Source organism: Odontesthes bonariensis, chromosome 24 (genome assembly GCF_027942865.1).
Source record: "Odontesthes bonariensis isolate fOdoBon6 chromosome 24, fOdoBon6.hap1, whole genome shotgun sequence".
In the NCBI taxonomy this organism is placed as follows: domain Eukaryota; kingdom Metazoa; phylum Chordata; class Actinopteri; order Atheriniformes; family Atherinopsidae; genus Odontesthes; species Odontesthes bonariensis.
In genome coordinates, this window is record NC_134529.1 from 13,631,753 (window position 1) to 13,647,701 (window position 15,949).

General features: G+C 40.1%; 1 protein-coding gene across 1 annotated transcript in view; it reads left to right on the plus strand.

Annotated features, from left to right (window-relative positions):
• Positions 1 to 15,372, plus strand: part of usta (uronyl 2-sulfotransferase a) — a 54,185-nt gene extending 38,813 nt beyond the window's left edge. Inside the window, exons 3-8 of the mRNA XM_075458915.1 lie at positions 13 to 168; positions 6,344 to 6,423; positions 6,526 to 6,679; positions 13,058 to 13,155; positions 13,287 to 13,444; positions 13,661 to 15,372. Of these exons, the coding sequence (XP_075315030.1) occupies positions 13 to 168; positions 6,344 to 6,423; positions 6,526 to 6,679; positions 13,058 to 13,155; positions 13,287 to 13,444; positions 13,661 to 13,953 (939 nt within the window). The 3' untranslated portion in view covers positions 13,954 to 15,372. The remainder of the gene's footprint in view (positions 1 to 12; positions 169 to 6,343; positions 6,424 to 6,525; positions 6,680 to 13,057; positions 13,156 to 13,286; positions 13,445 to 13,660) is intronic.
• The last annotated feature ends 577 nt before the right edge of the window (positions 15,373 to 15,949 follow it).

Sequence of the window (15,949 nt, forward strand, 5' to 3'; positions counted from 1 at the left end):
GTTTGTTTGCAGGTGCTCCCGTTCCCCAGCCAGGTGGTTTATAACCGTGTGGGGAAGTGTGGCAGCCGGACAGTTGTGATCTTACTGAGGTTGCTGGCTGAGAAACATCAGTTCAACCTCGTCTCCTCAGACATCCACAATAAAACACGCCTCACCAAACATGAACAGGTAAACAAATCAGGGTGCACCTTTTTTTGTTCTGATGCTCTAATAGATGAACCCACAGTAAAATCCGTATACATTTTTTTCACTGTGGGCTATCGATAACAACTTCAGTGGATTAAAAAACTAAACATACCACATACCTTCCCTTAAATTCACATCTCACAAATTGCCATTTTTTCATTCTTACTTTTTTCATTTCTTCATCATTGTGATAACGCTGCTAATATGTGGGACATTAAACAGTGCTTGAATTAGTTTATTTTGTTTTTATTCTTTACATTCCACATTGAAAACCAGTGATAATCATGAATGAGTAATATAAACAAGTTGAACCAAGCCTTTGTCTTATAACTTTAGTGTATATATCCAGATTTAAATGAGCCGATGTTAAATCCTTAGAACACCGAGCAATGTCCCTGTTCAAGGCAAACACTGACTGTATGTGGAAAAAAAGCTTTTACAGGTTTGTATTTACTTACAGAACAGAGTGGTCCCTGCAAGCATTTAGAGGAGCTTATTCAGTGTTTGCCTTCATTCAGTGTGATAACAAGGATGAAGGATCAGGATGCCCCTTTAATTTTTTTCTGGAACATCTTAAGAAAAAAAAAAATCTGCTGTAATTTAAAACGAAAAATAAATTATTAGATTGTTTAAGCTTAGTTATGTTGTGTTTACAAATTGTACCATGAAGCTCGTAACTATGATTACAAAATGATCGTGGTTATTGGAATAGAAAATACAATTTGCTCTCTTCTATGAAATCAGAGAGCATCGTATGGTTATTCTTGTACCTAAAAACTGCATTCGAATCAGATCTGCTTTATGATTCATTTTATTCTGACTCCTGGAAGTTATACCATCAATGACCAGCTGACCCTGAAGTTCGATGTTCCCCAAGGCAAACGCAAAAAAAAAAATTACCCCAAAAAGATCTGAAATTTCCAGTGAAATCTGAGTGCAATAATAGTTTTTGGCTTCTCAGAACTGGTGCGTCATTTTTCTCTTGTCACATCAGTGTTTCTCAGTAACACAGTGATTACTTAAGCCATCTGTATGTGTAAGCAACTTAATCATGTAATGTGTGGGAGTATTGCAGCAGTGACTCACATCCTCTCATGATGTTACTTTAGGAAGAGGCTAACCACTTGGGAATGGTTAGCCAATGCTAAATATGTAACGCCATTACTGACCGATTTCTTGTAGATGGTAGGTCAATATTATTGAAGCAGTTACTTGTTTGCTCGTGTCAGTGTTGGCTGCACGCTCAGTGGCTTAACACCATTAGTGTCATTAGGTCTTTTGAAATAAAACGTCTCTGTGAATGGTCCAAGCAACGCTTCCCAGAAAGCGTGTGTGCATTCCACATGGTCTTAGCTCGGTGCTGTTGGGGAGGGGGTCTCTTTAAGAGTGCGCTTGTGTTTATGTGCTATTCAGTAAACTTGGCCTCCTTCTTTGTGCGTTTGTTTGCCTGTGTACTTCAGTGCATGTTGACTTATGCAGATGCAGACGCATGTCGCCTAAGTTTAGAGATGCTGGTCTCGTCAGCTGTGGTTCTTTGCATTGCAGTCTTTGGACAGCTTTCCTGCTGGCTCCCCCAGTAATGCATTATTGGGTTTGCCCAGGGTCGACATCTTGTGCTTGGCTTGCCAAATGTGACGGTGGCTTATTCGTCTGGAACCTTGTACGTCTTCCTCTGACTTGAGGCATACAGTACAATGAACCATCTCTCCTCCTCAGCTCTTTGGGGGAGCATGCTCAGTGGCAGAGAAAGACAGAAGACATTTTTTTTTTGGGGGGGGGGGCTTGATTCAAAACATCAAGAAAAGAGACTAAAGTTTAAAGAGCTTTTCTTTGCATTACTGTGAAGAAATATTCGCTCTGCAGTCATGACCAGGCACAGATGCTCATTGCAGCAATGTATTTGGCTATTTAATGAGAATTGGATAAGATGGGACATTTAATTTCAGGTCAGCCGACATTTTTTGTGACTCCACGTAGGTAATTAACACAAAACAATTTCAAAGCCAATGCATATTTGAACCGATTCTTTTGGAATCTCTCTGATAGACTAGACTTGTCTTTCACTCTCACTGAAATGTATAGGTGGGTTAAATAAGGTTAAACCCAGGGCAGCAGTCAAAGCTTTCTGTGATTCCAGCTCCTCCTCTGTTTCCCCCGATGAGCCCTGTGAGGACACCACTGGGGCTCAAGGAGGAGGGGGTGATGCAGGTATGCCTGGAATCCTCCACTTTCTCCTTGTATCCCTTCTTGGTAAATGAGAGGGGGGTCTGGCCAGACAGCAGACTGAGGGGTTGGGTCAGCAAACACACACACACACACACACATTAACTCCCCAAATGTGCCAAAAGCATTCTGCGTGTGCACACCAGCCATGTGTGGGGGAGGGAATACTGAGAGACCATTTAAAAACCTTTTTAAAGTAGAATAGAAAGTAGAAAGAAGAGGATATTGCTGAGCTGAGAATGGACACAGAGTGGTGAAATATGTTCCTCAGTGGTAATGAAAACTTTACAAATTGTACGATTTATACAAGAAGAGACCCATAGAAGCTGGAAGCAGAGCAAGTGGAAATGTACTGAGTTTATAGAGAGGAGGGAGGGTGTGAAGCTCAAATCTGACTGGGGCCTTAGATTAACTGCCTTGTGTACATAAACAAGTACACATATTGCTGTTGCAATTCAAATAGTGTTGCTATGACATAACAGGTGCCAATATATGGTTTGTATGAGCAAGTTGTTGAAACAGTTCCTCAGCAGAACAGCGCCTTTTTGCTGCATAAGTCTTTGTATGAAAGCCGATGGAAACAGTAATGACAGGGTGAAATGTAACCATCTTAGCAGAGGAGTGGAGGAAATTGGCTCTGGAGTTATTGACAACATAAAGAGTAAAAGAGAAAGTGAAAACATGATACCTCATTTACAGCGTATCATATCAGTCAAGCAGAAAAAAGTAAAAGAAAGTGAGTTTTTTTTCAGTTTCTCTTTGCATGACGAGCAGCTACTACTCCAAACTCGGACGGATGATTTAAATCAGTGCGTCTTTGCCTCACACTCAGCCTGCCGCTGCCTGTCTCCTCTGAAATAACTGTGCTTTTTCTTTCTTGGAGCTTTTAGATTCTGTTCCAGAGGAATGCTTCATTGATAGTTTCCTGGTTCATTGACTAAGCACATCCTGCTGCTTTCCAGTCGCTCATCTGGAAGCCTAGATGCCAAGGGGAGTTTTTCAATTTGCCAAGGAAACACCTCCAGTCACATTTTGTTAATTAACCCACCATGCCCATTTCCCCCATTGGGATGCATAATTCATATTTAAAGCATTTGTTAGTTCTTTTGATTTTTCTGTGTGTATGCATAAACACAACGTCTTTGCTCTTGGTTTCTGTCTTTTTTTTTCTTTTTTTTTTGCAACCCCTTGTATTAAGTGTTAAAAATGCACAGTTATCAAAGCAGTGGGCGATTAGGGTTATTATTCTATTATGATCTTTTTAAAAATTCCCTTTATATTTTCATATTCATGCCACTTAATATGAATTAAGTGACATGAATATGAACATCCTGGGGACATCTCAGCCGTCCCCAGCCTATGGGCTGCTATGCCTACATTGCTCATCCCCTCACTTGAACACAGGATGATGGTATATTCGCAGCTCTTAGGAAGAGCCATTTGATATTAGATTGACTTTCAGGAGTCTTAATTGACCATTTGATCATCAGTGAAAACCCTGTTTGTTTTTTTTTTAAGGCAAGGCAATGACAGCAGCCAGGGGCTGTAAGTTGGAAAGCCATTATAGCGTGGAGTCTTCCTGGCATTGCTGTTGTTGAAACCTCCTCCTTTTCTATCTTATCATATACCTTTGTGTTTCTGTCTTTGCTTCTTTCTTGAAAAGTTCATGACTACATCATACTGGAAAACAGAGTGATAGGTTAATTCACTACATGTTAGCTTTTACAAATGCTTGCCTGTGTTTCCAGAATGGCCCAGCCATGAATTATCCCTACCTGTCAACAGCTATTAGCTTTGTGGGCCAGCCTCATCTCTCACCAAACGTTTCGCACTGCAGATACCTTAAAATTGACAGGACTAAGCGCACACTTACCTTTCATTTTCAGATTATATTAGCAATACTTCGAGGCTTTCTGCGGGATCTTGTCCCTGTCCCTGCCATACAAACACCTGCTCAATGCTTTAGGGGCATGCATAATGCGACACAGGATATTTGGAGGATAGTATGCATTGTGTAACTGTCCGAAGGAAAAAAGTTCCTGGAAGCAGTTCATTCTATGACACGCTGCAATAGTGGAAAAGCAATGATTCATTATGTATTGGAAAGCAACAAAGGTGAAAATGTAAGAAAGGGAAGATAAATGGGTCACATAAAACTTTGAGAAGTGCTAAATTTACCTTTCTTGTGATTGAATTTCAGAGTTTATGGGCTAGTTCATCAACTGTATTGATGTGGGCATTAATAAAAGCTGAGGTTTGGGGCAGTGGCTCAATTCTCAATGGACCTCTTAAATATCCAGTCATTCTTATGAAAATTTGAATTTATTGAAAACTTAAGGGGAATTGTAAAAGGAGTGATGGAAATACAAGTTATGATATCATGGTATGTTATTCCAGTATGGAAGTATTTTAGTGTGGAATGACTACGCATTTTGGATTGAGTTTCAGGGCCTTCTGTAAAAGATCATGCTAAAGATCTGCCCTGTATATGGCCCTGCTTTGATATCTGCCTGTGTCTACTTTGGCTGCTTCCAGTCTGTCTTTCCATGCACACCTGGAAACCCTGTAGGTACAAAGGATAAAGAGTCTTGGAATAACGGCTTTAAAAGTCTTAGCTTTCCTGTGAATAAAATTGGAGAAACATGATCTTTGGGATTGAACATTGTGAGAGAAGAAAAAATGGGACATTACAATGTTTCATTGATGTGAGGTTAGTTTGAACAACAAATCAACATTCTTTAGAGTGCATCGAGGTGCACCCATAGCCACAAATCTAAATTCTTGGCCAAATTTATCCGTGCATAATCCAAATTCTTGGTTACATTTTAACAACAGTGTCCCGAGGGATAGTATGTGCTATTCTGTGGTATGATTACTAAGAATCCCTTTCCCGTGGTACACCCTGGACAGGTCACCAGTCCATCACAGGGCGTTGTTAGTAATTTCTTATGCTAATTTAGAGGATGTGAAAGAGGAGATTTGTTTGCTCGACGTGGTGTTTTGCTTGTATTGAATAAGGCTGCGGCTACACGAAAACGTTTTTCACTGTAAACGATACTTTTTCTTATCGTTTCGCTGTCGTGGCCACACGGAGCCGGCGTTCCCACTACCCCAAAACGATAGTTTTTGAGAACGGGTTCCAGAGTGGGAAAGTTTGAAAACGAGGTCGTTTCGTTTCCATTATTACAGCGAAAACGTTTTTGCGTCAGTCAAACGTTGACGCTGTGAGACTTCTCTATTGTCTCACAGCGTGGGGTGACACAGTGGCGTGTGTACTGCATCGTTTCATCGTTTTCATCCGTTTTCGTCTGGACCTGAGTCTTTACAGCAGCGTTGCCGTGTGGTTGCAAGAATTTTCGTACCCGTTTTAAAAAAAAAACTCGTTTTGTTTCCGTGTAGCCGTAGCCTAAAACTTAACACACGTTAGGGAGTAACAGATACAACCTTATGAATCGTATCAAACCTGGCCAAGATTAAAATGATGTGGCTGACCAGTTGTTTCCAGTCTTAGTGAAGAAACAATAGACTCAAGTGACTGACTAGCATTTTCAAGGTATTTTCTGTTTTAGCTCCTGAGTCTTTAAAGCCCACACTCCTAAAAGGCCTTGACTAGTCCTTGAATAGTCACCTGATTGGTCAAAAATGGTCGAAGAATGTGAGCCGGCTGGTCATTCATGTAAATGTGTTACACGCAGATATAGATAAGTAACAGAGGAAAAGCCTTGACCACAAACAGGGGGTTTCAGAGTTGAGGAGAGTCTTTTGTGGGATAGAATGACTCCTTGGTTTTGAATGTGCTCCTAAAAACTTGGCAGACTTTTGAAATGCTTCAAAAAGCCACAAAATACGTTAAAGGAAATGAAAAAACCCAAAAGACCTAATATATCCTCTTTAACGTAAGCTGTGTTTCTGTGTGTGTGTTTCCTTTGTACAGGTGGATCTCATGAAAAACATTAGTAAGATCCCCATGCCATTCCTCTATACAAGACATGTTCACTTCCTCAACTTTACAAGGTATGGAGCTTTTCAACTGCAGATATTTATACTTACCTGCCTGTTTTCTCAGATATGCAGTTATTCTAAAGTCTTAACTTACATTTGTGTTTATTTTGTCAGGTTCAGGATAGAGCAGCCTGTCTATGTCAACATAATCCGGGACCCCATCAACCGGTTCCTGTCCAACTATTTCTTTCGTCGCTTTGGTGACTGGAGGGGTGAGCAGAACCACCTCATCCGAACACCAGGGATGAAAGATGACGAGAGATACCTGGTGAGTAATTTGTTTTCTCATATGGCAGCTAATCCCTAACCACAGATTTGCAATTTACTTGATGTGTTGTGCCCTGTGATGGACTTGCGAATAGGAATAAGCGGTTATAGAAAATGAATGAATGACTGATGTTTTATGTTTTTATTGAAGTGTCTAAGGTCCCAACACAAAAGCTAGAGTGATGAGGAAACATTTTTAAAAAAAAATCTGTTGAGTGTTGAACCAGTTAACATGCAACACTTCAACTGATGCTTTTGAGCAGGTAGGACATTTGGTTACCATTTTGTTGTGATCCAAAGTGTTCCAGTGCCTGCAAGGAACATTATCACAACCATATTAAGTATGCCAAATAAATACTTAAACTTTTAGCATCCCTCCCCTTTGTCTTCCTTTCATCCAGGTCCCAGTGCCCTCAAGCCCATTTACTCTCTTATTGACATTGACTGAATCAATTCTACAAATGCTAATGGTTTGAAATACTAATGCGTTTGGAGTGTTTGACATACTGTACCTGCCCACTTCATTTACATGTGAGTCATTTGCTTGCAAGAAGCAGTGCTTTCAAGTCTCTATTGTTCTGGTTCCAAGCCAGGTAGTAAAGCATAAAGCCCATTTGAGACATAAACTGAAATATACATACTAATGTCTCTCTGTAGAGTGGCCCAAATGCAGCCTGTAACGTTGAAGAATTTTTCTTTAGATTTTTGTAGATATCTGGCACTATACTCTATGAATACACTGCATGACCTTCCATAAAAGATCTTAGAAGAATAACACTATAACCTACTACAATAATACTATTTCCCAGATGAGTATTTGCTTATGTTTGTGTACTATCGGTCTTGGTAACAGTTACCTTGAGGCAGATATTAGCTTCCTTAACTCTAAATGTATCACAATGTTTTAAAACCACACGCTGCTCTTTTGTTCCACATGTTGTGTTGCCAGAGGGAGGACGGCAAATTTTAAGGCTGTGGCAGCCTGATGTTAACCCAATGTTTAAATCAGATTATGATTTCAATTACAGACCCGATTTACCACATGAGAAACTTGGTATCCTACATCTGCGTCACAGAGTTGTTTGTCCCTGCAGCACCATACTAAAGCCAATGCATCTGTTTGGTTTTTTTTACACATTTTATTTAATCTCTGTGTGCATTTTATGATGAGAAGGAGCAGCTTAAACACACTTTGAGTTTGAGCATACAGACCAGTTTTTTTAGTGAAGTGATGGATCAAATGTGGGTTTGGAATTCCCCCTTAAAAGAAAAAGCCTAACAGCTTTATATGAGATCAGGCAGAAACAAAAATATAGTGGTCAGAACAATGATCACATTAGTAATTGTTCTGGATATGATGTCAAATCGATTTCCAAACGCAAACACATGCACGCTCCAGTCCATCCTCCCACAGTCCACCATGCCGTCAGAGACTCAGGGAGCTGAGAGGTACATTCTGAGAGGCTAACAGGAGTGAATGTCAGTCTGGTTTGAGTCTGACGGGGTGTAATTAAGTATTACACTGCTTTCCCTGGTGTTTTGGACCATGTGAGTTGAGTTATTAAAGTATGCAGAGGGGCCCCATGCTAGAGTTTAAGGGGAAGGGGAGGCTGTGCTGCTTAAGACTGGCTTACCTGTGTGTGCGACCACGCTTTAACACTCCTATACATATGCAGACAAACTTTATTCATTTATATAACATTCCATTTCATAGATTTTCTTGGTGCTCCCTGAGGGACTTGTTTAGGTTGTTAGATTACTGTGTGTTTTGCCATGAGTCAAAGATAGGATTGTACTGTAGAATGGCATGAATATGAAACCACCTCTTGAAGGAAATGTGTTCAGTTCTTGCTTTGCTTTGCTTTTTTGCTTATACCACTCTGCTACTCTTGATACATTTCTTCCTTCTATTGTTTGTGTTTGATAGCAGCAATGACAAATCTGACCAAATCAACAAAAACTGCCTGCAGTTATGTCCTAAACCATATCTATAAACAGTAGCTGCTAAACATGCCACACAAGCAATTGTGTGGTGTGTACAGCTGCTAAAAACGGTCTGCACCACAAAGTATGTGTGCCACTAAAAAGCCAAAAGTTTGAGTTTTAAGAATTCAAACTCCGTGTAGGGAAGATGTAAACTGATGCAACAGCTTGAAGTATTTTGAGTTTAACATGGTAATAGAAAGGATTTTAATTTTTCTTTTTAGCAAACCCTTACGATTAAAGTCAGGTTTAAGGAATAAGCTTTAAAGCCATGTGGCTGGTTTGGCGAGTCGAGCTCTCAGCTACTGTGAGCTCAGTGGATAGACAGCTCAGCAACTCCCTCAACTCAAGCAACTATCTTAACTTATGTGAAGATAGTTGATTCTATCTTAATACTGTGGAGCTGATGCAATCAATTTCCTCCTAAGTTTGGAATTCCATAGCGTCTGTCAGCAAGTATTCCCTGCCTCGTCAACGATCAGAGTACAGAGGCATCTTGAATATATCCCCTGCCTGGTGTGCACCAGCACCTCCTTTTCCTGTGCGAGGTGTATATAAGAGAGGTGTCAATGAAAGAACACTGTCAGTTTGCTTGCCGGGGGCCGAAGGAACCTGAAGCACATGTTACTGAGACATTCCTGTGGTTGGCTTGAATTTTTCCGTCAGTCCCCACACCCCTTTTTACATACAAATACACTACATTTTCAAAAGGCATGCAGTGGTCACTTGAACACATGATGTGCACACATTCAGGCTCGTACAAACATGCACGATACTGAGCACAGCCGTAGTGCCGAAGCTTGTCACAAAGGACACGTATTGTGAACCTTTTTTGAATTTAGGTGGGATATGGAATGATGCTCACACCGAATATATACAGATGCATATACAATGACTGATAAACCTCAGCCTTGTCTGGCCTTTCTGGCATTCGTATCATTGTGAGTTTGTATGGAAATACACGTAACAGTAATTCATTTGCACAAATGAATTCTAACTGTTCAAATATACCTGTCTGATTAGATGAGATTCCCACACTAACAGACATACAGTCATACAAAAAACAAGTGCGCCCACAGTAAGAGAGGATTTACTTGCATAAGTCAAGCCTTTGCATGCCTTGACATTTTAAACAAAGGTGGTGCATCTGTTTTTGGAATGATTGCCTAACTGCCAAATGGTCTCATCTGTTACTTGCTTTTTGATCCAGTATTTGTTTTTCTAAGATGAGAAGTTTCCTCATGAATTGCCTGTTAAAAGCATGTGGAACCTGTATTTTCCTAGTAACAATAAGTCATTAACTGTAAGGTGTAACATGTGGGGACAAAACTCACTGAACATGATCACCTGACTCAGTGGTTCTCTAGCTTTTTTTTTTAGCATCTTTCATTGCTTTGGTTTTAGCACCCATAATTGTATGAGTTTGGTTCCCTCAACTGAATCTCCCTTATCGGCATCATTTGGGACTACTTACATGAAAATGAAAAGTGAAACATTTAGCTGTCAAGGCAAAAAAAGGCAAAAGCCCACACAATTTTATCTTGAGACGGTATGGAAACCAAAAATAGAGCTATAAGGACTTTTTGAATAAATGCTAAAGTAACTGTCGCTGAGAGTGTAAATGCTGACAAATTCAACAGGTAAACGTTAAAGTGTGTCTTGGGCTCATAACTTGTTTATGCTGCCCCCAGGTGGCAAAACAATGACATTGCAGATTTAAAGAACCCTTAACCGTGTTTACAGGTTCATAATTTTATTTTAGGGGTCTGCTTGAAAAGGTTTACATGTCCAGTGCTGCAGAGCCAACTTCAAGCTTGTGTCTTAAATGCTTTATTTCAGCTCTTGTCTGTTTAAGGTTGTTCACCATGTGAGAGATATGCAAGAAGTGAAGTGAAATTTATTTATATAGCACTTTCCAGCAAAAAAGGCGATCCAAAGTGCAAGAGGCATTCTGCCACTAACTTTCTAACTTTCTCGCAGAGGGATCTTTTCACATGTGTACATGACCAAACATTGAACAACTGTTATCTATTGTCAGACTATGCTACAGTTATAAAGTCAGGATTATATTGGAGCAGAAGAGCAGATTATTGATGCTTGATCATTTTTATCCTGTCATAATAACTGATTCATGTGGATAAATATATTTCACTTTTTAAAAAGGTTTCTTCCTTTTTTTCAGTTACAAATACTAAAGTAATATTCTATATTTTCTGTAATATGACATATATGCAATAATTATCATGTAAGAATGTGATGAGACAGTGTTTAAAGCACTTGTCGTAGAATATTTATTGAACACTTGTAGTTCCACTGCTCCAGACCCACATCACGGCTTTGTTATTGAATGTGGCCATACTTACCCCTTTCTCTGTTTCTGATTTTCAATTTTTTTTGTTTGTTTGTTAGTTATTTCAGAAAAGTTTGTCTGTAAATGAGGTTGTGTGTGGGAAAGGTAGATTTAACTTTTCTTTAGTTCAGGTTTCAACCATAACTTGAGGTACTTTTAAACTCTCCACATATGGAGAACAAACACAATATCTTTGTTCTTTTTAGTTCATCTGTTTGGGCTTGCGGAACAACTCATCATTGATAACAGGGGTTATATTGAAACTGTCATCCTTCGAATAAAGAAGCACAAGAAGAACAACAGTGCTCTTAAAATTGAGAGAGGGACAGACTCTTTGTAAGTCCGAACATGACCTGCACAGTAACAATGGTCGACTCTTTTCTGAAGCTTCCTGTGAGGTTTTGTTGTGGCTTCTTTGAAGAGCTTTCCAGGTATTTGCTGCAGCGATCGCCAGTAAGTTTTGTTTTGACCTCACAGTGTGACTGATTGTTGTCAGTAGTAATGTTCAAACAAATGATGCAGCTGGTAGGTGAACCAGGAACACAGCTGTACCACATTGGGCTGCTGCAAGGAAAAAAAAGACAGAAAAAGTGTCATCCCAGCTTATCTATATGAGCTTCTTTTGTAGGCTGTCTCAGATCCTGTCATTGCTGCCTTGTTAGATGCTAGATGTACAAATAGTGTATCCTTATGTCTCATTCTGGCTTCTGTACAGTTATTCCACTCTCCTTATTATACATGCAGGATGACATCTGCTGCATTTCTGTCCCTCCTGGCAGATAGCTACTGCAGCAGTTTCCCCTTTTGTTTTCCATGTTAATGAGTTTTGGAAAGTGTTTCTTTATCTCATTCAGCGTATAGAGGGTGTTTTATTACCGTTTGAGGCAAATTTGAGGCTTTGGGCTTTATGAATAAAATTTAATTAACCTGGCGGCCCCCTGTTAAATAAAATTGGTCTTTATATTGTCATGCATTGGTGTGAAGCCAAAATTACATCAGAAAAAAGCGATCTAATGCTATGTAAAGCTATAGCCATCACCATGTAAAGCTCTCAGAAGCACACAGACACTCGAACACAAAAGCAAGCCTTTACTGTATAAACATGCCTTCATAAATGTTTCCACCTGTTTCCCAGAGTTCACCCCTCAAATCACACTCTCAGCAGCAGCTTGCATCCCCTGGGAAAGTCCAGGCTTCCGGTTCTGTTTGACTCAGCTTAATCGCTGTGATGGACTATGTTAGCCTAAGTGTTGGCTTTGACAAACTGTCAAACTGTTGACTCTTTTTAAGTCAACCATTAATAACTTATCAGGGGAGACATCTAAATGGGCAGCTTTGACATAATTATTACACTTGCAATTTGCTCCCTGCACGAGATGTCTTCTTTCTTAATCTTACTCGCCTGACCCTCTGTCACAAGCATGTAACTTGCTGTTACTGTATGTGTGTGTTTGAGCATTATCATGTGGCATATCTGCATGTGCCTGAGAGTGCATGTGAGTAATGCCTCGTGGAGTGTTTTGTTACTGAGGACTTGTTTCCATCCATGAGGCTTACGTCACCTGACATGGATTTGTCTGCCGGTTCCACAGCACTCTGTGGCTGGCCAGCTTCCCTCCTGTATGTGTGTTTTTAATCTTTGTTCATTTTTTCCCCCTCTGTCGTTACTCGATTCAAACATGGATTTCACATGTTTGTTTTGAGCACTTTTGTTCTGACGTCTTGATCATGGAATTTTTCAACACCGAGTGGGTTTTTTTTTTTGTGTGTGTGTGTGTTTGTGTGTTTTACTTGAATAAAAAAAAGCAAACACAAGTAAAACATATAATTCATTCTGTTGTATTTTAGCACTGACAGCAGCTGAAGAGCTGAGCTTATCCGTGTGCAAAGGATGTTGTTTTCCAAAGCTCTTTGGCTTCTAATATGGCGACAATTATTGAAATGCAACCAGAGAGCTCCATCTAGTGGCACAAATGAATCTTTGTCATTTGTCTCAGGACCATCTACTAAATTAAAACCGTCTGTATGTGTTTTGTCTGCTTTCAGGATATCAATGTGTGCATTTTAGAGAATTACCCCGAGTGCTCCAACCCTCGCGTTTTCTACATCATTCCCTACTTCTGTGGACAGCATCCTCAGTGCAGGTAGATACGAGGCTTTGGAAAGTTGCACGGCAAAAGCATTTTGTTGCCTCAAACAATGGTAATGTTTCATTTGTTTCTTGTAAAGTAAATCTGTTCTTTTGCAAATATTTTTCTTCTTCTTTCTTTTACAGAGAGCCAGGAGTGTGGGCTTTGGACAGGGCCAAACAGAACGTCCTGGAGAACTACCTCCTCGTGGGTATCTTGGAGGAGCTGGAGGATGTTCTGCTCATGTTGGAGAGGCTTTTACCTCATTACTTTTCTGGAGTACTCAACATCTACAAAAGCCCTGGTTGGTGCACACAGCAGAATAGATCCCAAAGACAAGAAAAAAAATGTCTAGTTCTTCAGCATTCTTCAACACGCTCAAGAATTGGACAGATTTTTTTCTTCTTCTAATGTACGATAATGTTAGATGATTGAAAAAAATGACCAATGGTATCGTGATCGTTTCTGTGGAAATTTAATCCTTGGTCTTTTTTGTTTGTTTTTTATTTTCTAACTGCAGAGTATAGGAAAATGGGGAACATGACAGGCACGGTGCGTAAACACACACCATCCCTGGAGGCCATGAAGGTGTTGTACCACCGCATGCGCTATGAGTATGAGTTCTACAACTTCATCCGTGACCAGTTCCACCTCATGAAGAAGAAAATTGGCCTCAAGTCTGTCTCCCAACCGCCCGCCTATTCACCCGCTTTCCTGCGAGAACTGGCCCTCAGAACCCCAGAGCCGCTGGATGAAGACGAGGAGCTGGACTCAGACCTGGAGGATGCTAACAGCTGGCTACTCCATACCTAAGGGCTGTTTGATCAAAAGTGGAAGAAGCCAAAAATAATAGTTAAAATTGGCTAAAGAAAGCTGGAGGCAGCCTGAGGGCAAGGGATTGTGCTCCCCATCTTTCGGATCCTGATGCTTGTGTTTTTGCAAGTTCTGTTTCCCATCTGCAGACTCCTCTTCTGACAGCCTCAACGCTTAGGACTTGAGTAATTGGAAGGACAAAGAAAACTTTACCTAAAACCTAAGGACAGAGGGAAATTATATTAAGCTCAAACTGCTTAACTGTTTTGTTTTAATTTGAGCTTGTTTTAGGGTTCATATAAAAAATAACTGTTTTTGCTGTAATCTCCAGGAGAGATTAGCGCAAGATGAGGACAGCTAAATCTATTGCTAAATGTTCGAGAGGACATCAACGACATTCCCTGGAGAGAGATTCATACTTTATGAAAGGGCTGATGTCCTAAAAACTGGAATGGGACATGAATTTAAAAGTGCCAAAAGTCTTATGTATGTATATTAGTTGTCCAGGACTTTTATAAGTGCCAAACCTCAATAAGTATTCCTGTAACTGTGCACAGATGGGTGAAACGGTGATTATGGTTAAGTTACTATAGAATTGGTTTAAAACATAATTTGTTTAAATTGTAAGATGTTATTAGGTATAAATGAGGGTTAAACTATATGCACTCAATTATGAATTCAAAGAATTCCAACTATGTGTGCAGGAATGATTGAGTTTGACCAAACCAGCAGTATATTTTAGCATAGATTTCTATTATTTGGGAGACAGTATAGCATTGGTTAAGAGCCAGCTGCTTAAAGCATTCACAGAGCCTTGTTTGTAATCCAAAGTAAAACGACTGAGCTTGTCAACTGCCAGTGTTTCAACTGCTTTTACATTGTTTCCTGAACTTCTGCAGCAACTGGATGAAAACTGCCTTTAATATCAGCTTTGGTAATGTACTGTGGAAGGATTTTCCTTTGCAAAGTGTTACCATGAAAGTGTGTGAAGTTTAACCAACCAGTTAACAGCTAATTCCTGTCATTTTTACTAAGAATGCATTTTTTTCATACACTCATGTAAAAGTCATCCAAAGAATAATAACCATAAGCTAATATGTGATCTACATATTTTTACCAAACCCATCTACTCTCCATTGCCTGTACCCATGTTATTGTTGCATTAATGTGTTCAGTGTTTCCGTAAGTACCAATTTAATTTATTATTTTCTACTCATTTTGCTTTCCCGATGAAATTCTCAGGAAAGAAAACAACGTTACATAACTTGAGCATTTGCACCACAGGTTTCTGGCGGCTATGAAACTGTTCTTGCTATTTAAAGTGTGTCTAGAATGGGTGTATGTCAACAACTGTCAACTGGGTAAAGAAACAAATGCGTTCCATCTTTTAACATCCTCAGAATAAATGTCCTCTAACTATTGCAGCTTCGGTGTCTGCTTTAATTTTTTTAAACGAAAAAAATCGATACAGCTATTTATTAGAGCAACCCCCGTCCAGAGTGCTGCAGTTCGCCTCATCCTCAGACTTCCTAAAGTCTGTCATCCTGCTACAGCTGCCCAGTTTTTTGGCAAATACATCCCTCTGGAACGCCATGGTCCAGCAGCCTCTCTACCGCCTGCAGCAGCCTGTCCATCATCCCACCTCATCCGGACAGTTTTCTTCCCAGTTTAAAGCAGGACAACACTTTCTATCCTGAAACAAAACCATTATTTTAAGAAATATTGAACATAATTCTTGGTTAAATGTAGCCTGGGAATTCCCTTGCTGCTTTGCGCGCGATTTCATTCACACTGCAAAGGCAGCCTGGAAACCACCGCCCCTATTTTTGCCTGAGTTAGGGAACCAATCACAGAACGGGGGGGGGGGGGGGGGGGGGGGCAGCAAGACGATGACGACGTCTATGCGCTACACAGAAGCTTATAGAGTGTTAATCCAACATGGCAGCGGACACAACGTTACCGTTCGATGCAGCCTTAGAAAGTGTTTTAAGTAGCT